General features: G+C 36.6%; 1 protein-coding gene and 1 non-coding gene across 3 annotated transcripts; one reads left to right on the top strand and one right to left on the bottom strand.

Annotated features, from left to right (window-relative positions):
* Positions 1-1,104: 1,104 nt before the first annotated feature.
* LOC109081358 (myosin-11-like) lies at positions 1,105-27,966 on the bottom strand. Of its 2 annotated transcripts, XM_042778733.1 has the most exons (13): positions 27,656-27,966; positions 24,701-24,756; positions 24,509-24,612; positions 24,360-24,434; positions 23,901-24,044; positions 23,668-23,745; positions 23,277-23,428; positions 23,136-23,190; positions 22,987-23,061; positions 22,783-22,891; positions 18,600-21,614; positions 11,429-11,689; positions 1,105-3,075 (listed from the first exon to the last, which is right to left on the bottom strand). In XM_042778733.1, the coding sequence occupies exons 1-12, from the start codon at positions 27,748-27,750 to the stop codon at positions 11,451-11,453; spliced, it is 4,197 nt and encodes a 1,398-aa protein (XP_042634667.1). In that variant the 5' UTR covers positions 27,751-27,966; the 3' UTR covers positions 1,105-3,075; positions 11,429-11,450. The 2 variants fall into 2 exon arrangements, with proteins under 2 accessions (XP_042634667.1, XP_042634668.1); XM_042778734.1 differs by lacking the exon at positions 11,429-11,689 and having other exon boundaries at positions 27,656-27,964.
* trnam-cau lies at positions 27,328-27,399 on the top strand. The gene has a single exon. It is a non-coding gene; the product is annotated as a tRNA-Met (tRNA).

Below are 27,966 nucleotides of genomic sequence, written 5' to 3'. Positions count from 1 at the left end.
AAAGTCCATCCATCATGTTTACAAGCATTCATTTGGAGTGGTGCTTGACAGACTGAAGTGCGACAGTGTTGACATGTTTGTTTGTCAGGGCATTGGCAGCAAGACAAACTACTTGTGTTGTCTGCCTTTTTCGTTGTGCCTGTCCACACTAATCCAACCATATATTTAAGGTCATACTTTGCAATAATAGCATCATTTTCTTGTCTTGAAAAACCTGTTTTTCTTATAAAAAAACAGAGACTTTGTGCACATGTAATGCATACTTAAAAAGTTATGAATTTCTTTACAGACACAATATCAAAACAAGTAGCTTTTTTGTGAGGAAATATAGTTAGCAACATTTTCAAGCAAAACATTTGACAGAAATAAGCTTGTTATAGGTTTTAAATAATAAAAAAATATATATGTTGTTCAAAACGGAGACAGAATAAATCAAAACGGAGACAGAATAAATCACCTTGAGAGCAGTTCAGAGTCATTGCAAAATTTCAGAAAAGTGACTGAAAATAGCTCTAGTTTGAAAAAGACATTTGGTTTGATATTTTGTCCCCCTGTAATGCATGATATTTGTAGAGTTAGTTTTTAGTAAACATTTCAGAATAAAGAAAAGAGAAGTAAAATTAAAAAATCCAGGGTGCATTGCAGTAAACTTACATTAAGGAACATAAATGGACATACATTTTTTTAACCCCTGTATCTAATGCATGTAACCTGTAAAGTTGCAATTTATTTGGTTACTCAAGGTTCTGATATTTCAAATCATATTTAATCATAAAAGAAGTCTATCTTTTTAATTATTATTTCAGAAGCTAATAAAGGAAGTAAAAATAGATAATTAAAAAATTGATCTTAGATTAGATTCCAACTGATATGCATTGCAGCAAACTTGTTTTGTTAAGAAACATAAAGGGAGATTATGAAAATTTCTCTTGAAAAAGGAAAATATGCCATATAATTTCACTCTCAGATCCTGTTAGATGTGAGCTGATGAAATGATTGTCAGTAAATCCTGAACCTGTTTCCTGCAAGCATCATTCTTCAAAAAATGTTTTTACAGATTGGTCTTAGATTAGATTCCAACTGCAGTGCGTTGCAGCAACGCTGTTTGTTAGGAAACTTAATTGGACATTCTGAAAAAATTCCCTTGAAAATGCGAATTTCCTCATTTCATTCTCAGATCTTGATTAGCAACTAGACTGTGAGCAGTTTCCTGCAAGCATCGTTTTTCAAGAAATGTTTCTTTTACTTTTTTTTCCCGACCTTTTTTTTCCTCAAATGTCAACAGTTCTCATTCTTTGCCATCTTACTTTAAACGCTCACATAGATCATGGACAAACATGTTTAAAAAAACATGCCATGCTTGAAATGCTTCCTTGCATAAGGGGTGATTTATGCCATTTTCACTTGTTGCAATAGCTGATTTTGTCCCCACAATTGAATGAAATATCTTGCAGCAGGGATGTATGTGAGGTTCAGCAACACCGTAGAATAATTGCTTTGGGTTCCCCAAATAACCTTTCAGGGAACACTTTAAAAGAACTCTTTTTTTTTTATTGGTGTGAAGAAAATTTTAAAGTACCCCATTATGTCATTTTGAATATTCCCTTTCATACAGTGTGTAATGTAGCTGTATGTGAATGTAAGCAAGTTGTAAAGCCGAAAGTGAAAATTACAGTTAAAATTATTGTCTCCTAAAAGACGAAATCAACTCTGAACAGCCTAAACGAGTCATCAGTAATTCAAATGCCACTTCCGTCATGACTACACATAACAGGGTATTTGCATAATGCCTGTCTATGTTCTACTTGACCCCGATGACAATAAAGAACCTTTATTTTTAAGAGTGAACAGTGTTTCCATGTGTGCATTTTTTTTTTCTTTTTTTTTAACATTATGGTTTCCATGTCAGTTTTGACTTGTCTGGATCAGTACATCATATTAACTATTTTCAAAACCGTAAAGATACTATAATACCATTTTTGCATAATCAGATTAATACTCATGAGCCACACATATGCCGCCTCACCTGTGAACCAGTCACAAGATTTAAATTATTTTATGATAGTTTTCAGAAAATGCCGTAGATGTGCAAAGCATTTTAAATATGCTATCAACAGGTGCTCATGATCGTCATTATCAGATGAACAAAATTGCAGCAGGATCTCTTCAAAGCACATATACCAGTGAATCTTAGAATGCCAATGGTGTGTTTACATCTGCTTAAAGTACTGTATTTGCAGTGAAAGTGTGTTTTTATTCTCTTGACTATGTTTGCACAGACTGTGTGTTAACTGATATGATTTAATTCTCAAATCAGACATATGGACAGCTGATGATTCAGCAAACAGATTCATTACATATACACTTTAGAGAAGAGATCTCCATCTAAATTGTAAATACAAATAAGACATGACATGAATAAGACACATGAATAGCCTGCAACATCATATTTACTATTTTGGCAGATGATGGCAGAGAAATCTTTATGGGAAAGTAAGAACCATTATACAGTAACAACATTTCTAGCAAGTTTATTTTGCTTAAGAGGACAAATTAATAATAAATACATTAATGCTCAGTAACTATACATAACCTACAGTGGCTTACAAAAGTCTGAGTCCACTTATGAAAATGCTTCTTTTATAATATAGTGCATTTATATATAAACAATTATATTAGCAATATAACAATTTGATTAAAAAGCTGAATGGAAAAAATGTATTTATGATGTTTTTGGTGTGTCATGATGATCATGTTCTCCAGCCTGATTTGAGAAATATGGCTTCTTTATTTTACATCATGATTTTTTTTTCTGTTTTATATTCTTAAGAATGTTTAAATTTTTTTATACAGTTTTCCAATTTTCAGTGTGGTCTCAAACGTTTGGAACCCATTGTATATCGAGTGCATTTGTGGACGCAGTTCTGAACATTTGCTACTTACATATATTGCATTATTGTGCACATATGAGAATAATTTATTTATTCTCCAGTAATTTGTTGAGAGAAACATCTATTGGTCATATTTCTATAAACCGGCTCCTCTACGAATGCTACAGAGTTCCCATGATGTCTCCTGCATGAAAGAGATGGAGAGAAGCATACAGAAATAATGAATGATTAGGTGGATGTAGAAACGCATAAAAAATATGCAATGTATAAATGTTTTCCTTTTCCACAGTGGATTAAATTACAGCACAACTAAAGAATAAGCAAGGCAACTCAATTGAAAGACTAACTTTAGATGTAAAGAATTTATAAGGAAAATGAAAAAATGAAAAACAGCACATGTATCAAGGTGGTTTATGGAATATGATGTATTTGTTGGTTTTTGGAGATGTGATGGTTTTTTAAGTGTAATGGGGCTCATTGTTCCAGGAACACGCACATATGTGACCCTGTCTGTAATATGAGATAACAAGCATCAAAGATTGATTTCAGCCATTAATTTCACTATGATTTCAATCTTTGAAATGGCCTTACTCATTCAATATTAAAGATATAAAGGTTGTATTTTCACAGAATGTTCTACATCTTTATGTAGAAAACAGTAAATCACAAAAAAATTACTTTTACTGGGTTTTCACAGGCAGGGTCACTTATGTTTTATGACATGGTATATTTAGCACAGACTTGTTTTGTGGTATTTGATGTATGTCTATGTATTATATGTGCTCACCTGTGTTGTTAACTTTTTTGGGGCTCATTTTTATGAAAATACCATTCAACTACCATTCAAAAGTGTGGGGTTGGTATTTCAAGAAACATTTCATATTGTTATCAGTTGCTTAATATTTTTGTGGAAACTGTGATGCATTTTTTCAGGATTCTTTGATGAATAGAATATTCAAAATAACAGCAGTTATTTTAAATTAATTTAATTTCATTTAAATTTCCATAAGTTCATGCAAAGAAACAGGGTGTTTAATAAGGTCATTTAATTTATGCATTTGACAAAGGCCGTCACTGCCATTTTTGGAATGTTACATTTCGAGTTCAGGGCACGCGCTTTTGCATTAAGAGTATTAGGTATCAGTTTCCACAAATCTTTGATGTGTGTCAGAAACTGCCATAAAGGAATCTAACAAAACTTTAGATGTGATTCATGCAAATTCTTTTATGAATACTTTTGTAAAAAACATACTTTATATTATTTGTGATCGATAACAGTGATTTTGAATTCAGTAAAAATTAACAATGAACACTGTACTTTTGAGCGGGTGATCGAACACAATAGGACTAATTTTCCCGTGAACTTGTATATAATAGTCTGTATTCTATTTTCTTTTACCTTGTGAAATTATGTTCATGGTCTTATGGTTATGGGTTATGGTATGCCACACAACTCGCCCAAATTGCCATCTGCTATATATAATTATATATGCATAATTTGGTGTATACCATTAATATATAAATAAAAAACTGATTCCTTTTTTATAATATTTTTCTTCAGCATCATATCTCCAGTCTTCAGTGTCACATTCTTCAGAAATCATTCTAATATGCTGATTTGCTGCTCAAGAAACATCTCTGCCATTATTGTTTGTTAAACAATGGTTGTTCTGCTTATTTATTTATTTATTTAGATCAGGGGTGTCAAACTCAATTCCTGGAGGGCCGGAGCCCTGCAGAGTTTTGTTCCAACCCTGCTCCAACACACATACCATATAGTTTTCAAATAAGCCTGAAGGACTTGTTTAGTTGGATCAGGTGTGTTTAATTAGGGTTTAATTTAAACTCTGCAGGGCTCTGGCCCTCCAAGAACTGAGTTTGATACTCCTGATTTAGATAAACAGAAATGTTACATAACATTATAAATGTCTTTATTGTCCTTTTTAACAATTGAAAGCATCCTTGCTGAATTAATCAAAAAATAATTAAATAAAAACTTAGAAAAACTTACTGACCCCAAAACTTTGAAAGGTAGTGTTATATATTATTTTATATTTCAATGAATAAGAAGAATCATATGCTAAAATATAAATGCCATTTTTTGCTTATTAACAAATTAATATTATTTGAGTCACTGAATTTTTCTCATGATACTTCTTACATCTCTATCTGAACACCTGCATAATTCTGTACACAAATATAAAATATTCTAAATGGTATGTATATAAATAAATAAATATATTTAAATGAATGATTATGTACACAAATATAAAATATTCTAAATGGTATGTAGCTCTCAGCTGTTTGCACCATGTTACTTTAGTATCTTAGTAGTAATTTAGTTCCCCTTCTAGGGATCTCCACACTACGCTCCCTAGGTGGCACATTGGGGAATGCAGCCTGCATGACCGATGTCTGAAGCACGTGTGAAACAACACCAATCTGTTGGTCCAACTGGCCCATGACGTCATAGGCGGTCATGGCCGGTGTGTGAAGGGGAGTATGATGAATACATCTTTTATTTTTTTATTTTATATATCTATTTCACTTCATGTTTATTATTGAAATTGTTTTGAAATGAACATGTTTTTACGGTTTTATTTTTCATTTACAATACTAACCCTGGTTTGAAATGTAGATTTGGCAAAAGTGTTACTTTGTTGCAACAGTTTCATTTGTCACTGCTAACCAATACCAGTCGTAAACTAACACTTCACTGTCACAGCGACAGTCCATTGTGAATCTTCATTTCAAGCAGGAGAGCCACAGGGTTAACTTGGATAATTGTTTGTTTGCACTAAATATTCTTGTATGCTTATAAAATGGATGTTTTTCGTTTTAGTCTTGGTTGACGAAGTTTTAACTTGGATAATTGTTTGTTTGCACTAAATGAATGCAAATATGGATCTGGTCCAGGACTCATTAAAGGTGTGGCCGCCCCCACATGCCACAATGATAATGTCTTTTTCCAGTTATGATTGACATCCGTCTATGTATACAGAAAAAATAAAAGTCTAGATATACCTGTTTGGATTAATTTCAGGGGCCCACTTTATACTATACTTTATATAAGGAAAGGAGACTTCGGGCTATATTTTAACGATCAAAGTGCATGGTCTAAAGTTCACGGCACAAGTGCACTTAGGGCGTGTCTGATTCCACTTTTGATAGTTTAACCAGAGATTGTCTTTTGTTAAAGAGCATGTTAGTAATGTGTGCCTATAGGCGGGTGAACAACACGCATACACACTGCTTATTACAAACAAATGGACACGCAGCAGTGCACAAACATGCCAAATATTACAAATGAAAGAACTACAATGCAAAAGATTATTATTGTGCCCCGTAGGTCATATGGCCTGCTCGCACGCTTTAACCTCACGCACGAGCAGAACAGGGGCGGAAATTTCCTCTAAAAGTTGGGGGGGAAACAATAAACATAAAATTTTTCAAGAGCAATTTTTTTATTCTTCTCATAAACTGCCTCAAGATTATCCCCGGAGAATAGCCAAAAGGTTTCATTTGTGATTTCTGACATATTTATGATTTATTGATGCAAATACAACCTTTAACATATATCTCCTTTAACATATATCTTTTAAAACATACTGTTTTCATTTCCCTTTAGCCCTGATGGTGACTGTCACATTATAGTCTAATAAAGTGTTTCCCAACCTTTTTTAGTCGCGGCACCCTTTGGAAATTTTAACAGATTTGTAGCAGCCTACAAAATTAATTTTGTCACAATACTTGAATTTTAACTTCGATATGATACTTTGAAATGTATAGCTATTCGGTAAATTAGGAAAAACTTCACAATATACTGTAGTACAGATATTTTTAATATTATTTGTAAAAATTGCCCTCAATGGTGGCAATAGGCTTTTATTCATATGTAAACATTGTTTAATTACCATTATAACTAACTATCTCACAAAGTTTTGCTCGCTCAATGTATTTTTGATTTTACAGTGGGGTAATTTGCAATAGCACGATAGCTTGATTTCAAACTTTGAATTGAATAAAAAATGACAAGTAAGCACTCAGTAATAAAAATAGAATAAAAAAAGAAATTACTAATGATAGCACAAATAAAAAATAACGAAATGAATTGCTTTTTAGTTTTTCAGGTAGGTCTAAAGTATGGTTATTAAGAGATTTAGTTATTTATTTATTTTTTTCCAAATTATCCAAATAATATTTAGTCCTAGAAAGCTATTATTATCAGAACACGTGAGCATAACATAGCGGTTAGCAGATCAATGAATGAGAGGGTAGCGTTACCAGAGCTGCCCATATACCACACCATGTTACAGCTCAGTAGGGCTATTACAAACAGAAACAATACTGTACTACATAGATTTATCCTGTCGGCTCGATTTTTGAGTGTACTTTGCTGTTCCAATGAGCATGAACGGTATATGAGTGGAGTGCTCACCAGACTTGTGTGTGTGTGTAGGTGATGCAGGGTTGCCAGATTTTCGCAACAAAACCCACCCAATGGCTACTCAAAACTAGCCCAAAATTAGCCGAATCGCGTTTCGAGGGTAGTAAAAATTGCGTTCCGGGGGGTAAAATACACGTTTTTCGGCGGGGTTCATCCAGATAAAATTTGCGTTCATATCACGTTATTGGAGTTGCTTCAACCTGTGGCAACAGTGTTAAAATAGCCCAGTTCTGTGGGAAAACCATGGACTAGGCTACTGAGGTGATGTAAAAGAGGAAAGCAGGCATTTGGACCAAAGCACTGTGAGGCAAAGGAGGGGGAGACTCAAAATGATTTTAAACTTAAAATCCCCAGGGAATTCTGCCTATGGAGCAGAATCTTTTCTCTCTGTGGTCTTGCAAAGTCCGCCATGTAAATAGCAAATCTGCCATGGCATTAGCGCAACTGTCTTTTAAAGAGAATGGGAGATGAGACTCTGATTGGTTTATGACATGTTACGCCCAAAACACACCCATTAGTCATTAAGAGAATAGGTACATTCGCCGACCGTTTTTTCCATCATTAAACTTGCAAAAGTGGATTTGGACACACCCTTAGTGCACTTGCGCTGTGTGCTTTAGACCATACACTTAGATCGTTAAAATATGACCCTTAGGTCTTAGTTTAATTATTCAAATGTGTGTTTTGTCTAGATCAGTGTTATTTTAGTATCATTGATATACTATAAATTTTTTTGTTAATATTTAGAACTACATTAAAATGTTTATATTTTCTGGTTGCATTTTAATGTTAGTAAAAGTTTTAGTAATGTTTTTATGTGTTTTTGTCATTTTTTTTATTATTATTATTTTGTCTATATACTTTAGTTTCCTATTAAGTCTTTAGTTTTACTCTATTTAGTTGTTTTTGTACTTCAAGTTAAAGTAAACAAAAATGAGAAATGTTGCCATGGCAACTAGCTTAAATGTTTAATAATAATAATTATAATATGCATTATCTCAGTTAATGTTTATTTTATTTGAAGCAATGAAATTCATTAATTAACATCTTGTGAAAAGCTGTATTTTTGTAACAAATACAAGTACTCTATCAGTATAATTGCTTTTTCAGTGAAGTCATCTTGTCTGAATCAAGAAAGAAATACACACAGATCAAGCACCGTTTACAGGTGAAAACAGTGTGAAACAGTTCTAAACTACTGTATACTTATCAGTGGATGTAAATGTAAGAGGACAACAGTGGGTGAACTTATTTACTGGAGGAAGTGTTATTATGGGTTATGCATTCATATTTTGGCCAGAAGCGACCATTTAAAGTTAAACCACCCTAATGATAGATTTGTTTCTTACAAACATGCAGCTTTTTGCTTCACAAGATGTTGATTAATGGACTGGAGTGGTGTGGATCACTTGTGGATTACTGTGATGTTTTTGTCGGCTGTTTGGACTCTCATTCTGACGGCACCCATTCACTGTAGAGGATTCATTGGTGAGCAAATGATGTAATGCTACATTTCTCCATATCTGTTCTGATGAAGAAACTCATCTTCATCTTGGATGGCCTGAGTGTGACTAAATTTTTTTTAGCATATTTTCATTTTTGAGTGAACTATTCCTTGAAAGGAACTTTAAAGTTTCCTTGAAAGTTTTTGTGCGTGCTGCAGCTTATCTAATATTTTTTTTTTTGCCAGAAGAATGTACAATGTGAAGACAGATAAAGTGAAAGTAATGGCGGCGCCACACGCAGCAGCTTCTCTCTCTCCTGTCAGAATGGTGTTTTCGTGTTTTTTGTCTTGTGAGTCGCAGTGTTTTTGTACGTCTTCATCGCGTCTACCTGTACTTAAGCACGCATACAGCCGGGAGTTTCTGCTCGATGTCGGCAGAACCACTTTTTTAGAGTTAAACTCCGTGCACGCTGAAGAGCTGCGGGATCTCAGTCTGCTCCGGAGGCCTTCACCATCACCGACCCCCACTGCTGCATCTCGCTCACAGCGGAGGCGCCACAAGCAGCGTGAGAGGAAGCAGAAGAGGGGTAAGCGCGGAGGTATCCAGGCTAGGCTAACCCTCACAAGCCAGCTATCCCCACCATCGTACTGGCTAACGTACGCTCTTTGGACAATAAACTGGACTACATACGATTACTACGCTCAATTCAGAGGAACTGTAAGAGACTGTTGTGTTTTTGTGTTCATGGAAACATGGCTTAACAACAGCGTTCCAGACGACGCTATTCAGCTCGATCAGGCAGTACGGGTCGGCAGCAACACATCCAGCACCATCACACTGAACACTGGGCCCCCCCAAGGATGTGTGCTGAGCCCCCTCCTCTTCACCCTGCTGACTTACGACTGCACACCGTCACACAACTCCAACCTCTTCATTAAGTTTGCAAATGACACGACTGTGGTGGGTCTCATTAGCAACAAAGATGAGACAAACTACAGGAGCGAGGTGAGCTGCCTGGCCGGGTGGTGCAGTGACAACAATCTCTCTCTGAACGTGGAGAAGACGAAGGAGATTGTTGTTGACTTCAGGAGAGTGCACACTCAGCATGCTCCTCTGACCATCAACGCTGCGTCTGTGGAGAGAGTGAGCAGCACCAAGTTCCTGGGTGTGCACATCAGAGGACCTCTCCTGGACTGAAAACACTGCAGCACTGGCCAAGAAAGCACAGCAGCGTCTCTACTTCCTCCGCAAACTGAGAAGAGCCAGAGCCACAGCCCCCATCATGTGCACCTTCTACAGAGGCACCATCGAGAGCATTCTGATGAGCTGCATCACTGTGTGGTATGGAGCCTGCAACGCATCCTACCGGAAGACCCTTCAATGCATAGTGAGAGAAGTGGAGAAGATCGTTGGTGTCTTCTTCCCCTCTCTCCAGGACATTTATGGAACCCGTCTCACCCATTAAGCCCCCTGCATTGCAGGTGATCCCACTCACCCGTCACACAGCTTCTTCAGTCTGCTGCCATCAGGGAGGAGACTGCCGAGTCTCCAGGCCAGGACCAGCAGACTGAAGGACAGCTTCATATATCAGGCTGTCAGGAAGCTGAACGCCCTCCCGACCTTGCCCCCCCCCCCTATTTTTCCCCATGCACCACTGAACTCTTAACCTCAGTCCCTACCCCCCGCCCCCAGCGCCCACTAACACACTGGGACATGCACCAGACACTTTGTACACTGGTCTGCTCATTACCTCATTCAGCAGTTAACTGACCTCATTCAACCACCTCTTCTGTCAGTTTAAATAAAGAACTGCTCTCTAGATTTTTGACACTTTAATCAGACTGAGTAAGGTCTTTTGCACTACAATCATTATATCTGCACTGTTTACTGGTTTGCACTTATCTACCATGTGCCTTGTGCTACTTTACATATCTTTCTTTTTCACATTACCTATTTGTATATTTGTATAGTTGTACTTTATAATTTATTATCTGTATTTAATGTTCTACTGTTAGTGTTATCTGTATGCTCCAAGGGTCTGAGAGTAACGCAATTTCAATTCTCTGTATGTATGTACTGTACATGTGTAAGAATTGACAATAAAGCAGACTTGACTTGACTTGAGATAAGGATACTGATGTTACAGTTAAAATATTTGAACTCGGTGTATCTGATTAACATGTCGCCTGTCTGACTGTCTGTTAATGAGAGATGGCTTATCTATCCTTTAATCCTTTGCTGTGCATGCACAAGTTTCTGTTTGCTTGATGAGATAATTTGAGGTTGAGGTGTTTATACTAGGTTGAGTTTGGTATAAAATTACAGTGTAATATTTCCTTCCAGCAAAAACACTTTTGAGATTTACTAATATAATTTTCATGACAAGATTTTCTCTTAATCTCTAAATTGGGGTAATTATTTATAGCAGTTATATCACATTGTAGGATTTCCATCCAAGACTTACGAAAAGCAACCATCCTGGGGTGAAAAGCACAAATGTGCGATTATCCCTGAATTACCATTCCACTCATTGCGGTTTTATAATTAATGCCAATCAAAACCAGAAGCATTGCATTCTTTAATAGAACGATCCGTTCTGAGGGTGAACGATCAATTCCGTTAAACAGTTAACAGTTTACACCTACCAGTTATGTTCTTTACTTTTCATCAGCTGTCTTTATCATTCCTCATGTCGTTGAGTGTTTCCGCGATGGTTTCGCAGTTCTGCAGAATTTTATGTTTAATGTCATTCACTTGATCAGGGTCAGAAGCACACTTTAAGTTCTGCTCCACATCTGTGTCACTAGCTAAGAGTGATATAGCCTCTTCTCCCTCTTCAAGATCACTTATGTCATTGGTTGGATCCAGCTGATGGGTAATACTGTATTTTAGGTCCATTGCAGTATCTGCAAAGTTACAAAAAATGTAAAAATTCACTCAGCAGCACTCACATGACTAAACGGAAAAAATTATGTATTGGCCGAACATGTTTCTTATCCACTGTGACATATTTTATTTTTATTTAAATATAATGGGGGGAAGGGCCTTTTCCTGTAATGCGCCTAAGTTATGGAATACATTACCTTCGTCTATCAGGGATGCTGCTTCTGTGGATTGTTTTAAGAGACTTCTTAAGACACTTTTTACTCAAGCTTTTAATTTATAAATTGTGTATCTTTTGATACTGCAGTGTTTGTTTGATTGTTTGACTATTTTGTAAGTATGTTGTAGCGCTTTGAGCATGTGAAAGGTGCATTATAAATAAAATTTATTATTATTATTATTATAAGTATAAAGTGTCAGTTTTCTAATAATACAATTATTTTTCTACTCATTTAAATATTGCATGTCAAAACATTTTTATTGAATAAACTGCAATTTTAGACATTATTTAACAGAACGACTTGGTTATGTATGTAACCCTCATTACCTGAAAGAGGGAATGGAGACGTTATGTCGACACTGATGTTAGGGTTCTCACTTGGGAGCCCCAATCCCCTCTGAGCATTACAAGAAATGGCCAATGACAATTGGCGAGTGGAATTTGAATGCTAAGCCACTCCCCGTACATACAGATATACAAGATGGCAGCGTGCATCCACATCCTGGCATTCAGGACAGTTCACAGTTGTGGCATGAGGGATGTAACGTCTCCGCTCCGTAGTTGAGGGGGCATCCCCGCTTTAAGTATAGTTGACGTTAGGTATGTGTCGTTTATGTTCAACATTATGTCGACAATGATGTTAGGGGTCCCTATGGAAAGCGCCACAACCAGAACTGTGTTACAAAAATTGAAGGTGCAGGTGCTGACAAACAAGTGTCATCACTGGGCCGAGGCCTCAAGATAACATGAGAATCAGCCGGCCCAAACTCAAGGCATGATTCATTGATCGAAAATGTCTGCAGTTCCCCAACCCTCTTGATGGATGTGACCGTGACCAGGGAGCTGTCTTAAATGAGAGGAACTTGAGCTCAACTAATTTAAGTGGCTCAAAGGGGGCTCCCTGTATTCCTGCCAGGACCACAGAGAGATCCCAAGAGGGAACGAGGCGTGATCTTGCACAGGGTCTGTGCAATGAGACTCACTGGTGAAAAAGCATACTTACATAAACCCTGGGCCAGCTGTGTGCCAGAGCATCCATGCCGAGGGGTGCCTTGGTGAGGGAGTAGAAGAGCTGGCAGTGGGAGGATTCCTGAGAAGCGAACAGGCCCACCTGGGCTTTCCCGAAATGATTCCAAATCAGTTGGACCACCTGGGCATGAAGTCTCCATTCTCCTGGAAGAGTAAGCTGTCGTGAGAGTGCATTGGCTGCATGATTGAGCTCTCCTGGAACAACCCGAGTGGCGTAACTGTGGCTGCGATTACCATATGGCCCAGGAGCCTCTCAAATTGTTTTTGAAGAACCACCATTTTCCCTCTGAACAAATTCAGGTAGTTCAGCACTGACTGAGTACGCTCGTCCTTAAGACGTGCTGTCAGGTTGACCAAGTCCAGTTCCATGCCAAGAAAAGAGATGCTTTGCACAGGGGAGAGCTTACTCTTTTCCCAGTTGACCCGAAGCCCCAGGTGGCTGAGATGCTGAAGCACCATATCCATGTGCTCGCACAACAGACCTTGCGAGTGAGCTAATATACTTTAAGCAAGTCGTCAAGATAGTTGAGGACTTGGATGCTTTTCTCCTGAAATGGGGACAGGGCACCCTCCACGACTTTTGTACAGACATGGGGAGAGAGGGACAGCCGAAGGGGCTGATACACCCAACCCTTGAAAGCAAACCGAAGAAACGGTCTGTGTCGAGGTACAATCGAGACATGAAAATATATGCATCCTTCAGGTTGCTGCAAACCAATCCTGGTGTTGAACGCATGAAAGAATGCACATCAGCATCTTGAACGTAAGCCTGTGAAGGGACTGATTCAGGACCCACTGATCCAACATAGGTCGTAACCCTCCGCTCTTCTTGGGTACAATGAAATAAGGACTGTAAAATCCCAATTTCATTTCAACTGGAGGGACAGGCTCTATTGCATCCTTTGGCGAATCGTCTGAATGAGCCAGCGAGGCCACCAAGCTCTTAGAAAGCGGCACCAAAGGGATGATTCCTGACGTACCCATGGTGGGGCAGCAGAGGGGAGGAAGAGGGCCCAACCTAGAAAGCGTGGTGAAGGAGAAGCTCTTACCTGACACCCGCGGAGAGATAATAAGGGAAGCGTGAGGACGCGGAGCAACCGCAGCTTCTTGAGTGGTGATACACTGTGTAGAGACTGACAATGAGGAAGCAGAGCGTTGCTCACAGACAAATACAGAGACATCAGACCCAGAGATGAAGGAAATTGCTCTTTTATGAAGACGTTGCTCACAGACAAATACAGAGACATCAGACCCAGAGATGAAGGAAATTGCTCTTTTATGAAGACTGTGGGTACCGCTGGCTTGATCTCCGGGTCGCCAGTCTCAGGGATGCTTTGTGTTCTACTGGGAAAACTCCTCCTTGGATTCCGGTCAGGACGGAGCAGATATTAACAGTGGCACCCTTGGCGACGGGCAAGAAGACCCAGACCTTGGGGGTTTGGGGGGCCCAAGATGTGTTAATGGCCTCGTCCTCCAAAGTGTCCCCTAGTACTTGAGGATGGCCATGGAGCAGGGCAGAGGCCCAGACACGTGAAACAGCGATCATGTCCACACAGAGGTAAGGAAATTCCCACACCCAGAAGAAAATCTTAGCTCTAGGACATCTTGAAAGACACTCTCGACTGTGCAAGTGATAGGAAATTGCTCTTTTAGGTTGGAGCACCCAGGGGTGGATCACAACACTTATCTGTGTTAAAGGATTAGTTCACTTTTAAATTAAAATTTTCCTGATTATTTACTCACCCCCATGTCATCCAAGATGTTTACATCTTTCATCTTTCTCTCTTCAGTCGAAAAGAAATTAAGGTTTTTGATGAAAACATTCCAGAAGTATTCTCCTTGTAGTGGACTTCAATGGCTACCAAACGGTTGAAGGTCAAAATTACAGTTTCAGTGCAGCTTCAAAGGGCTCTACATGATACCAGGTGAGGAATAAGGGTTTATCTAGTGGGTCATTTTCTATTCTTTGAAACAGATGCTCGCCTGGTCATTTTTTTTGTGTCTAAAAATGGTCCTCCTTATTCACATTTGTAAACACTGAGTCGTGGACTTCCACCATCGCAGTGACCTTTTCAACAGGATACGCATTTCTGTTTATGCATCGCAGAGCAGTTTACGTGAAGTCGTGGACGTGCATCGGAGAGCAGTGCAAGGCAAGCATTTCTGTTTATAAAACATACACTTTTTTTTTTTTTTTTTAGAAAATGGTTATTTGTGGCTGCACTGAAACTGTTATTTTGACCTTCAATCGTTTGGTAGCCATTGAAGTCCACTACAAGAAGAATAATTTCTTTTTGTATAAAACCTTATTTCTTTTTGACTGAAGAAAGAAAGATGTAAACATCTTGGATGACATGGGGGTGAGTAAATTACAGTGTATCAGGAAATTTTAATTTGAAAGTGAACTAATCCTTTAAGGAGAGGCAAGCACACCACTGAATTAACTGTTTATGACACAGTCGAGCAGGGGCGCCGCTAGTAATTTTGGGCACTATGAAAGAAAATGAGGTTGAGCCCCCTACCGCACCCATTCCGCACCAAACATACAAGCCAACCTAGTTATCCAAAATCTTTGTTTGCAATTTAATAATACTGACCTATTACTTTTGCTATTGCTTTTGACCCCCTGGTGTCAGTATTTAGTCAGAGACCTACACAGAGCCACGGGAACATATTTTATCTGGGAGTGCTGGGGGGCGGGGCTGCGGTGGTGGGTTTTAAACAAAATCCTAATAATATACAGCCCAAACACTTATAGATGAACATACAAATTAATGAAGACGGAGTTATATGAGAACGGATATATATTTATAATTTATTAAAAATGTTGTGATTTTAACTCAATAATATTTTTTCTTTCTTTTTCTTTTTATCATTAAAATATAATTTTACTGCATATTAACCACTAAATTATGCAAGCTTTAACATCTGTAATATCAGGATGTAACCTCTATATGGCTGTATAGCCCTATATATAAATACATATAAACCATTTAATATCAGGATGTAACCTCTATAGACATAAAGCATGATACTTGTTAGCATTGATTAATTTTTTCAAATTGTAAAGACTACTTGTTGAGTTTAAATGTTGATTTGAAGTGTCAGTTATTATTTTTGTAGTCAAATCTACACAGAGAAAGCATTTTGTTGAGCTATTCATACTAGCTGCAGCGTGTTCAGTCACACAGAATTCATCAGAATAAACATTGGCTCAGTGTGACCAGGGCAATATTTTAAAACATAGAATTGAGTGTTTACATACCCTGAACAGAGACGTTATGTGGTCGAGTTGTGTATCCTATTTAAAAAAATCTGCATCGCAATTAGCAACTGGTAAATTGAGATTTCAGTAGCTTTACTGGCATGGTAAAATGGTTTTTTAAGTAGTTTTAAGTTGTTATGGTAAATGGTTTTGTGAGTTATTTACAGTGCTCTGAACCAATGGTGTTGATCTTTATCGTGTTTGGCTCGAAAACCTGGTGGGCAAAACATCTATAGAATTTTAGATGTATCAATTTTCCATTTGTTTCCAATCCACAAATATTTAGGTCTTTTGATGACCGGACTCTTCGTCGAACTAGAAGACATCTCTTATTTGACAGTTTACCATCTGATGTCACTCTAGGCTATGTAGTACAGAATGGAACCATGAAACAATGTGAGAGTCAACCCAGAATCATCGAACGTGACTGACTGATAGTGATCTAGTATTTATTCAAACATATAATTCAGATGTTTGAGTCAGTAAGACTTTTTTTATGTTTTTGAGTCTTTTAAGCTTACCAAGGCTGCATTTATTTGCTATAAAATACAGTAAAACAGTAATATTGTTAAATATTATTGCAATTTAAATTAAGTTTGTTCTTTTGTTATACATTTTAAAATGTAATTTATTTATGTGATGGCAAAGCTGAATTTTCAGCAGTCATTACTGCAGTCTTCAGTGTCACATGATCCTTCAGAAATCATTCAAATATGCTGATCTGCTGCTCGCAAAACATTTCTTATTATTAGTGTTAAAACAGCTGCTTAATTGTTTTGTGAAAACATTCTTTGATTAATAGAATTCCTATTTGAAATAAAAATATTGTAATATTATACAGTAAATGTCTTTACTGTCACTTTTGTTCAGTTAAATGCATCCTTGCTAAATAAAAATATTTATTTATTTAAAATAAATCTGATTGACCACAAATTTTTAAATGGTAGTGTGCATTAAATAAGACAACAATAATAGTTATTTTTTTTAACCCTTGTAAGCTCCTCATTTGAGAGTCACACTCATGGTCTTCACGGACACCTGAAATGTAACTTCTTCTTTTTTTCAGTAAAATCAATCTAATATATTTTTGTTCAATAATATATTTTCTTTTGTATTTTGAGAGAATTTCATGGTACTAATTAATATTTATGCAATAATTATGATCAATTTTTCCCATTGAAAATAGTACAAAAAAATTTTTTTTCCAATTTTTTCCAATTATTTTTCAATTAATGCAGTATTTCAGATTGAAATAGAGACTAGGCCTTTAAAATCCAATTTTTGAAGAAAGAATAGCACCTCCTGGTGAGAGCAAAAAAAAAAAAAAAAGAAAAACCTGTATTTTCATTGTGTAACCACTAGATTCCTGTATAGGACTCTATAGAGATGCTTGTGAATTCCCTAGTTGTTTTTATACATAATTGTTTACTTTTATTAGGTTGTGGATTTAAATCTATATTAAGGCATTCTCAAAGACTACTTTTTTGTTACACAAAACATTAAAATTCTATAAAAATTTAACAAAAATGAACAGGAATGCTTTATCAGAGCTTAATCCTTCTTGGTTTGATCTGATGAGATCTTATTTCAGTCTTCTGACTCATTTTGGCTATAAGGTTATAGCCATACCAATTCATTTGAGTATGTATAATTCTGTATGTCTGTGTCTGTGAGTGTGTGTGAGTGAGTGTGTGAGTGGATATATCGTTTTACACTCTTGATATTTTAGAGTGTAACCCATTCCTTGCTGTCCACGTTTTTACTGCATTGAAGTCAAATTATTGATTTTATTTTACATAGTTGCAGTGTTACAGTCACACCAGTTCATAGGTGTGTATGTGTGTATCCAAGTGTGTGTCCGCGTGTGTGTGAGTTGGTATGTTGATTTTGCAATCTAGATGTTTCAGAGTTTCACCCCTTCATTGCTATGCTATTTTTTCCTGTATTGTGGGGGATTTGTAGATTGTACACATAAAAATGTTCTGTATTTTCGATTCATTTCCTATGGTCAGCCATTTTTGACCGAAGACCATGAGTGTGACTATTTTTTTTTTTTACGACCACTTAGCTTTTTCGAATCATACCCTCAATTTTTTGTGTGTTCACATACCAAGTGCCATAAAAGTCAGTTTCGTACCATTCTGGTGAAGCTACGATTTTTAAAAATTCAAAATGTAAAATTCTCCGGTCAGAAATGACCGAAGACCACACAAAGTTTAAAACTTTAATTTCTTTGTGTTCAGTCTGTGCATTTTTTAATGATATATGATAATTTGATGTCTTTTGGAGCTATTTTCTTTGTCTGAAATGTAACGTGCTTGATATTAAGATGTTGCTTGAAGAACTGTCTCAGTGACACTATTATCATTACCCAAGTCTTCAGAGAAATGATTGACAGGTACAAGCCCCTCCCCCTCACCTGACTGTCCAGTCCTGGCTTGATTCTCAGCTACAGGTGATGCGTTGCACTCAGTATTGATCCCTTCAGCCAAATCATTGCTGCTGTCCACAATTTTATCCTGTTGAAGCATTTCTGTCTGTTCATCCTCCACTGTAGCACATGTTTCTGTGTCAGGAGTCTGTTCTGCTGATGTGGTGTCTGGGCTGTTCTTGGAGGTCTCGGAGGAAGCCTGAGAGTCAACAGATTCAGTCTTCCCTTTCATGTCTGAATCTCCTTGATTGCTCAAACTAGAAAGATCTGTCTCAACCTGAATGGTTGGTACGTTTATTTGGGGCAAGGTATCAGTCGAGCTCATCTGTGGCTCGTTTTCATCTTGAGTGGTTGAAATGATTTCAGGAATACATGCGTCATTGATTTGAGATGGCTCTGCAGCATGGGATTCTTGAAAGAGTGGTGCATGCTGGGAAAAAACTGCATCAGCCTCCTCTGTCTGGATTAAAGTTGTGTCTATCTGTTCCTTCTCATTTTCAATACCTACTTCTGTCGCCTCATTCCTCTTTATTATTTCTGTGTATGATTCTTCTTTCCTGAGCACAGTCACGTTCACTGCTCTGTCTACATCAACATGTGACATTCGTTCATTGTCTTGGTTCTGTCTGTCCTGCTGGTTTTCCGTCATTCCATCTTGTTTGTTTTCACTTTCATGTTCCTCCATGATGTTCCCATATTGTATTTTTTCACGCTCACAGTTTTCTGTCATTTTCTGATCCTGTTCTTTTTCACCCTCATGTTCTTCCAGACTTTTCCCATCTTCATATCTTTCCCAAATTTTACAGTCTTGTTCTTTTTCACTTTCAAACACTTCTATAATTTTCCAATCCTGTTCTTCCAACCTTCTACCATCTTGTTCTTCAACATCATCTTCTTTTTCACTCTCATGTTCTTCCTCACATTTTTCTACATTTTTTCCATTTTGCTCATTTTCTTGCCCACATACCTCCATAATTTTCACATAGTGTATTTTTTCAGTCTCAAATACTTCCACTACTTTCCGATCCTCTTTTTCACTTTCATGTTCTTCTATGAAGTCTCCATCATGTATTTTTTCAATCCCACAGTCTTCTATCATTTTCCTCTCTTGTTCTTTTTCCCTCTCATGTTTTTCACATTTTTCTACAATTTTCCTATTTTGCTCATTTTCTTGCCCACATTCTTCCATAATTTTCACATGTTGTATTTTTTCCATTTCAAATCCTTCCACTACTTTCCAGCCTTCTTCTTTTTCAAGTTCTTCTATGTCTCCATCTTGTATTTTTTCACTCTCACAATTTTCTATCATTTTCTGGTTCTGTTCTTTTTCAATCTCATGTTCTTCTTCACATTTATGTATTTCTTCAGTCTCAAATCCTTCCATGCTTGTCTCTACCTGTTCTTTTTCACTGTCAAATGCATCCACAATTTTTCCATCTTGATTTTCTTTTTTCCCATCTTCTTCCATTATTTTTCTATCAATTTCTTTTTCCCTCTTATGTCCTTCCTCACATTTTTCTACAGTTTTCCCATCTTGCTCATTTTTTTGCCCACACTCTTCCATATTTTTTGCATATTGTATTTTTACACTCTTAAATTCTTCATTGATTTTCCAGTCTTGTTCTTTTACACATTCATGTTCTTCCATGATGCCCCCATCTTGTATTTTTACAACCTCATGTTCTTTCATAACTTTCCCAGCTTGTTCGTTTTCACTGTCATGTTCTTCATCACATTTTTCTTCAATTTTCATATTTTGCCCATTTTCTCGCCCACATTTTTCCATAGTTTTTGCATATTGTATCATTTCAGATTCAGATATTTCCATGCTTTTCTCATCTTTTTCACTGTCAAATGCATTCACAATTTTCCTGTCTTGCTCATGTTCTTCCATATTTTTTTCATTTTCATGTTCTTCCAATTCTTTCCCATCTTTCTCATGTTTACCTATAATTTCCCTATTTTGCTCTTTTTCTAGCACACACTCTAAGCTCATTTTTTCATGTTGTATTTTTTCACTTTCTTTTTCCTCCATAATTTTCCCACTCTCAAGTTCTTCCACAATTTCCCCAACTTTATCTTCTTCCCTCTCACGTTCTTCCATAATATTTCCATCTTGTTTTTCTTCACTCTCACATTCTTCCAACATTTTCCCATCTTGTTCTTTTCCACTCTCATATTTCTCCATCATTTTACCATTTGATTCTTTTTCACTTTTATGTTTTTCCATAGTCATCCCATTGTGTTCTTCCTGTCCTCTGTTTTTCATCTCTCCGGTTTCAACTCTCTCTTCTCCGCCTCCCTTCTCTTCTTCATGCCCCCCTCCCTCTCCATATATCTCTTCAGTTGGATCTTTCCCCTCATATTTCATCTCTTTTGCTTCATTACCTTCATCCTCCTCAACCGCAGATATAACCGATGCCCAAGCAGTACCATCCTTCTCCGGTTCCAGGTCTTTCAGCGTTCGTGAAGATACGGACAGAGCAGGAAGTGGTCTGGCGGCTAGCTCACCTACCAAAACACATGATGGAGGAAGAAGAGGGTCTAAGGGGTTGACAAGTGTCTCAGGCTGGCCCACAGATGGTTCTGGTTTCACAAAACCAGGGGGAGGTGGAGGAAACTCATCGGCTATCTCTGATTCATCTGGTTGGAGCTGCTCAGGGGTTGGTGGAGGTGGATAAAAGACCAGACTATCTAGTATATCACTGACAGGAGTTTTGATTTCAGATTCAGTTGCATCGGTTGTAGGTGATGGCCGTGTCTCCATCAACTTAGGAGAAGATTGCTGGATCTGGCTTTTGGTAGATACCATTACACCATTTGGCAGAGAGGTAGCCGTAGTGCTAGTGAAAAGGATTGGGCTCGGGGATGTGGGAGTCAATGGAAAGTAAGGCGATGCTGCTGATGATCTGTACGGGGGTGTAGGTGTAGAAGAAGGTGATTTATTGAAGCTGAAGATATTGTCCGTCTGACTTCGATGTAGTCGTCTATAGGGACTCATTACTGCAAAAAAAAGAGAAATAATGTTTTTGAAACAAACTGTAGGCTACTCAAATATGAAAAGAATGGTTACAAAACAAGACTACTGTCATTATAATCAACAAATCTGTCTTCACGTCAAGTGGCAGTAATGTGTGCGTCACTTGTTCAGTTACAGTTACGGAACACCCTGCAGTTTCTATTTTTGTCATGCTGAACATCTGCACAAACCATATCACCACATTGTTTTTTTTTATTTTTTATAAATGAAATGTATGAACTGATTACTATGAATTTTATGTACTATATATTTACATAACTGAAACAGATCACAATAAGTTATAGTTGTTCACATTACTTAATGCATTAACCATGAACTGCTGTAAAATGAACATGAACATTTTTACTGTACATCAGATTTGATGTTAATCTACACTACTGTTTAAAAGTCTGGGGTAAGTATGATGTATTTATTTATTTATTACACTTTTGAAAAAAGTCTAGTTCATTTGATCAAAAATAGTACAGGTAAAACAGTAATATTCTGAAATATTATTACAATTTAAAATAACTATTTTAATATATTTTAAAGTAACATATTCCTGTGATGCAGAGCTGAATTTTTTTAGCATCTTTAGTCCCGTCTTCAGTGTCACATGATCCTTCAGACATCATTCTAATAAGCTGATTTGGTATTTAAGTGATACTACTTATTATTAGTCATGTTAAAAACAGTTGCTCTTAATAATTTAGTAGAAACCATGATACATATTTTTCAGTATTAGTTGGTGAATATAAAGTTGAAGAGAATAGCATTTATTTGAAACTGAAGAATGAAATAAGAATGTAATCAATTCAGTGCATCAAATAATGTTTACACACTTTTGAACAGTAGTGCAGAAATATGTAGAAACATTAACCTAGATTGATAAATGCTGTAAATGTAGCCTATTGTTCATTTTCATTTTACAGTAACTGTAGTAAATGCTAACTTATGGAAAACGTATTATCTTTACATTAAAGCTGGTTGGGATGCCATAAAAATGTAAAAATAAATTATGTTGGATTTTAAAATAAGTTCTCAAATGTAAGAGAAAATATTTGTTTGTGAGGAGATAATGCAGTAGCATAGTTGCTCTCATGGTTTCAGCTGATAGAAACAAATGCTGGTTCTCTTTGTCTTACACTTTACCTGGACAACTGGAGCTGGGATGGGACGCTGTGTGGACACTTGAGGAGGACAGTTGTCTGAAAAACTCTCTGGGATTTACAGCACGCTGAGATACCAGAGATGCTGCCTCCTGTTGGCCATAAACAGTATTACATCACTGCATGAAAATCACAGGGCACATATTTAGGGCATTGGTTTAGTGCAAGTTTGATTGACAGAACTAACCTCAGCCTTTTCCTCTGATTGAGAGCAGGAATATCTAGCTCTAATTTCCTCTTCATGCTCCCTTTCCTCATGCTCCTGTCATATAAAATAGATTAATAATATATACGTGCAAACACACACACGCACACACAGAAACAAATTTATCATACCCATTTTATTTTCTCCAGTTTCTGGGCCTCTGCCTCCATTTGGGCCTGTATCCTCCTATTAAAAAAAAAAAACAAAAAAAAAAAGTTTACCTTTGACCCTTTGGAATGATTTGCATACATGCATGGGAGTATTTGACTGACCTCCGCTCCTTTATTTTCTGTTCTTTTTCATTCATCCTCCTCGCTCTATCTATTGCCTCTATCCTTTCCTGGAGCAATCGTTCTTTCTCTCTCTGCTTCCTGTCCTCTGCTGCCCTCCTCTGTTCCTCCTTTTTCCTTTCCTCCTCTTCTCTCTGTAAAATACAGTAAGAACATAACCTCTGTCTGCTTTTGTATTGTTTGTGACATTTTTCAATTTTTGGAGAAAAATTTGGGTAAGTTCATGTTGCTGTGCTAAGTTCAAATTCTCAAATAATAACAGGTAAACTCAGATCATTATAAATGTCATGCCATGCTATGCATTAAAAATTACAAATAATTATTAGAATATGTAAAAAAATATTTACATTTAACATAAAAACTCACTCCATACCTCTGCTTGTGCCCAAAAAGAATCTCTCTGGATTCTTTGGATCTCTGCAGCTGCAATTGTCCGCTTGTAATTAGTGCCCTGGAAATAGTAAGGAGACAATTTGATTTGTTTACCATTTTCCTGATTTTAATTGAGTTTAATTGCCTGACTGGTTCTGCTTTTCAAAACATCTCCATCATTGAGGATTAATAAAGCCTGCCCCCTTGTAGTAAGAAATTGTCATGATCTCATACCACAATGGCCTCTCTGTCTTCTGTCCGGTGGCCGGGTCTCCCTCTCGGCCCCTGTGTCACCACTGCAGCATTATAGGCCAGTGTACAGATCCTCTCTTCTGTGATTTCATCCAAAGTGTGGGCAGGAAGAAAGATGTGAACTTCCTGAAGCATCAGAAAAGCAAAGATAGCAGTAGGGAAAATATGTTTTCATAGTTTTTATGCATTTATCTTTTGTTTTTTTATTTAAATCATAAAATCCCTGCTGACAAGACATGCAGTCCAAACAACACTTCTAAAAGAATTTAATTTAAAAAAAAAACAATTATTTAAGATCTCTACATGCTCACGTTTACAAAACAAGTCTATCATGTTACCTAAATCAATTTACCTGTATATACAAGTAAAGCAAAATGTAAGTATTTGTTTTTTTTCAGCATACTAAATTAATATTGTTCTATAATCCCTGTCCTCTTTTACCTTAAAGAAGGCCCTGATTGCTGGTAAATGACTGGCACACTCAGCTCTGCGGTACCCATCTACTTCATTTCCTACCTGAGAGACCACAAACACTGGTTAAAGGGAAATAATCAGTGTTTTTCATCAAACTGTGTGGAGGATAAACTAACCCATAATATCATAGCGATGCGGGGTTGAGCTTTGCCCACCCTGCACATCCCATAAAGTGGCCGTTTAGGGTGAAGCTTAGCTGTCAACTCTTTCAATCCACCTGCTATAAAAGAACGAGCATATAAACAAGTCCACACACAAAACTACAACAACAAAAAAGCATTATTTATACATCTTTTTTGTGCTCTTACCTCCAGAATCAGCCAGTTTGAGCCTGTTCATTATTCCATCATAGGTGAATAAAGCCCTGTACACAGAGATAGAAGAAAATGGCCACAGGAATATTAAACTTTCAATTTATTTCATTAAGATGGATAACTCAATATAGAGACAGAGATAAATGTATTATAAGTGCTGGCAACCTCTCTGATATTTTAGTATCAGACATATGACTGCTTCTGTACCAATGTTTGGGGTTTGGTTCCATGTATGTACTGTATGTATGTATGATTAATTGATAGATTTCTTTTAATGTTTAATGCATTTCAAATCAAAGTCAGTATATGAAATTTTTTATATATAGACATTTTGTATGTTTATATTTGTATCTATACACACATATAATATTCTGTAATATATGTATATATATATATATGTGTGTGTGTGTGTGTGTGTGTGTGTGTGTGTGTGTGTGTGTGTGTGTGTGTGTGTGTGTGTGTGCACAAGTTGGGAAAGGCCTAAGGTAGGAAAATATGATGTATTGAAAGTGCAGTACAGTAAATTAAACGGGAAAAAAACTAATTTAAGTCACAAATGGCACCATTTCCTGTGAATGACGCCCATATAAAGGACCCTTCCCCTAGGATCTTGTGTAATGTGCTAACACCCAAAAACAAAAGGGCAGTTTTCCCACATTCTCATGACAACAATGTAAGAAGTTACAACTGCAACAAGTAGATACAGTAGCATGACATTTAACTACAAACCTGTGCAATCAGGTTCTTTACAAACAAAAATGAATGGAGCCATTATATCTGTCGTTCTTGAAAATCACTATGCTAAGCATGTCTTAGTCATTCTCAAAATGATAATCGCATAGACTGTTAATCCAAACATTTTTCAACTTCTAGGCAAATAGTTTAAGCTTTATTAAAAGAAGCGACTTAAGCAAATGTCTTGTGCTTAATGCCTTGACTGCATACTAGACACTGTCAAGCATGTTACATCTAACTTAGATAAGACACAAGCTGCTTGGGTGCTACTGGTGCTATTATGAAGATGATGCATATGATGTTTTTTAAGTTTACTTAATAATGCAAGACACAGGCACTAGTGTTTTTCCTACTCTCGTCAATTTTGTGATTTTTGGCTATTTTGCTTCCATAACATGTCTTTTTTAGTGGAAAGATGTCTTTTTTTGTGGAAAGAAAAGATCTGAAATACATATAAGCGTTTATTAATACACTTTATCCATCTGAAGATTTTTTTAGATTTTTTTTTTAAAAATGAACCGAGCACGAAATCTCCACTTCAGTAGCACTTACATATACCAGACTTTACAGTTTTATTTTATTTATCTATTTTGAGGGGTTTTGTCAGAGGGGTTTGTTCATAAATTGTTTGAATTTTATTCCTAAAACCTTTTTTTCCTGGCTGTTGACAATATTTTCTGATTTATTGAGTGATAAAAAGAGATATGTAAACCCTCAGATATCTAAATCCTCTAACAACAAATGTAACAAGAATTTTGACATTGGTTTTATCTAATTTATGCAAATTAGATTTAAATATTTACATTCTGTCTGCTTTTAATATGTGCTTGAATCCATCATTAAAATTAAATTTGAATATCTGATAACCTGAAGTGGATAAATCGAAATAATGAAATACAGATCTGAACTACACATGATCAAATTAGGACATGGTTTGAAGAATAATTTAAATGAGGCCTTGGTTTTAAAACAGCTTAGAGTTTAACATCAAATCAAATCAAATGCTGTAGGCTATGTCAGAAAAGAAATCCAAAAGGTTTCTGTTATCAGGAAACACACTGACTGAATGAAGTTCAGAATTATACAGACTTTTTAGCTCATAAACAACCAACATTCTTTCTTTTGAAAAGTCCTTCCAGCGGTGACATTCTCCCTTTTAAAACGTTTCCTGTGACAACAGTAGCCAGAACATCAGGAACTGCTCAGCCTGTGGATGTGTGTGCATTTTGGCTCCCAGCATGGTCAAAAACAATCACTGACACACTCATGTCTGAAGGACCATGTTCAACAGATGCTTGACCCACACACACCTCCTTGCTTTCATCTCAGATTGTAGGATAGTTTGTCCTAGTGGTGATTTTGCAGATAAACATGCTAATTAAGATAAGCAGGGGTACTTACAGAGGAAATTAGTCTGGGAGGGGGTTGTTGGGTCATTAAGATAAGACAGACATTCTGAAATGTAATTTATCAGATCAAGACACCACAGCAATGAGGTCTACTTTATACTGGACTAGCTAGTTTGGATGAAATGGGGAAAAAAAGTCATGAAGTCAATTTTTTTTTTTTTTTTTTTTTTTTTTTTTTGTGGTATGCGACCTTATTCTTTTCTTAAAGTTTGTTTGTCTTTTGGTCCTATGAATTTGAACGGGGCCGTTGACGAACACTGAATATCTCCCTGACACACATACGGAATGAGCAAAACCATCTGTGTAGTGGAATAACTGCACATTATTTTCTTTCCAAGGAATTTCACCATGAGCATAGTGTTGTATGTGGTTGTTTGCATTTATGAATAATTAATAGCTTAAAAAAACAGTAAAATAAGAGCAATGGAAAGTTGTCTTTCGTTCAAGTATGGAAATCGCGTTTTTGAGTTCCCGCCTAGCAGAGTGGCGCAGCGGAAGCGTGCTGGGCCCATAACCCAGAGGTCGATGGATCGAAACCATCCTCTGCTAAGAATTTTTCACTTTTACAAAATAAGATTATATGCTTAGGTCATATCATATTTTGATGCATTAAATATGCATTATAATTATTATTCTTTAAAAACATAAAAAAATGATAAATAAAAAAGCATTTTAAATTTAAAAGAGCTTCACGTATCATGTTCACCATTTTATTTTACTGTAAGAATCTTGTCTATCTGAACTATATTTTCTATTAATTACATGATTTAAAAAATAAGCAAATGAACAAAAACCGTCATCATACCAGTTTGTTGACGAGCGTGGATTCAGGATGTCTTCTTTTGCCGTAAGTAAAGACAGACTGTATGTATCCAGATCAACTTCCCTCATTGAGTTCATGATGATGTTAATGTATTAAATCCAATCCTTAAATGCAGAAGAAATGTGAATAACCTGTAGTCATACAGCAGATCTCGTCATGTGTCCTCCAGAAAGATTAAAATAGCCAGCATTTGTCAATTGTATGCAAACTCTTAGGAAGCTTAGAAATACCATAAGCCACTCCTGCTCAGTAAAAATAGAGGTTTGCATTGTTTCAAAGGTTAGCCACTGACA

The sequence above is a fragment of the Cyprinus carpio genome, chromosome A21, assembly GCF_018340385.1.
Source record: "Cyprinus carpio isolate SPL01 chromosome A21, ASM1834038v1, whole genome shotgun sequence".
Taxonomy (NCBI): Eukaryota; Metazoa; Chordata; class Actinopteri; order Cypriniformes; family Cyprinidae; genus Cyprinus; species Cyprinus carpio.
This window is presented reverse-complemented; position numbering and strand designations above follow the sequence as displayed.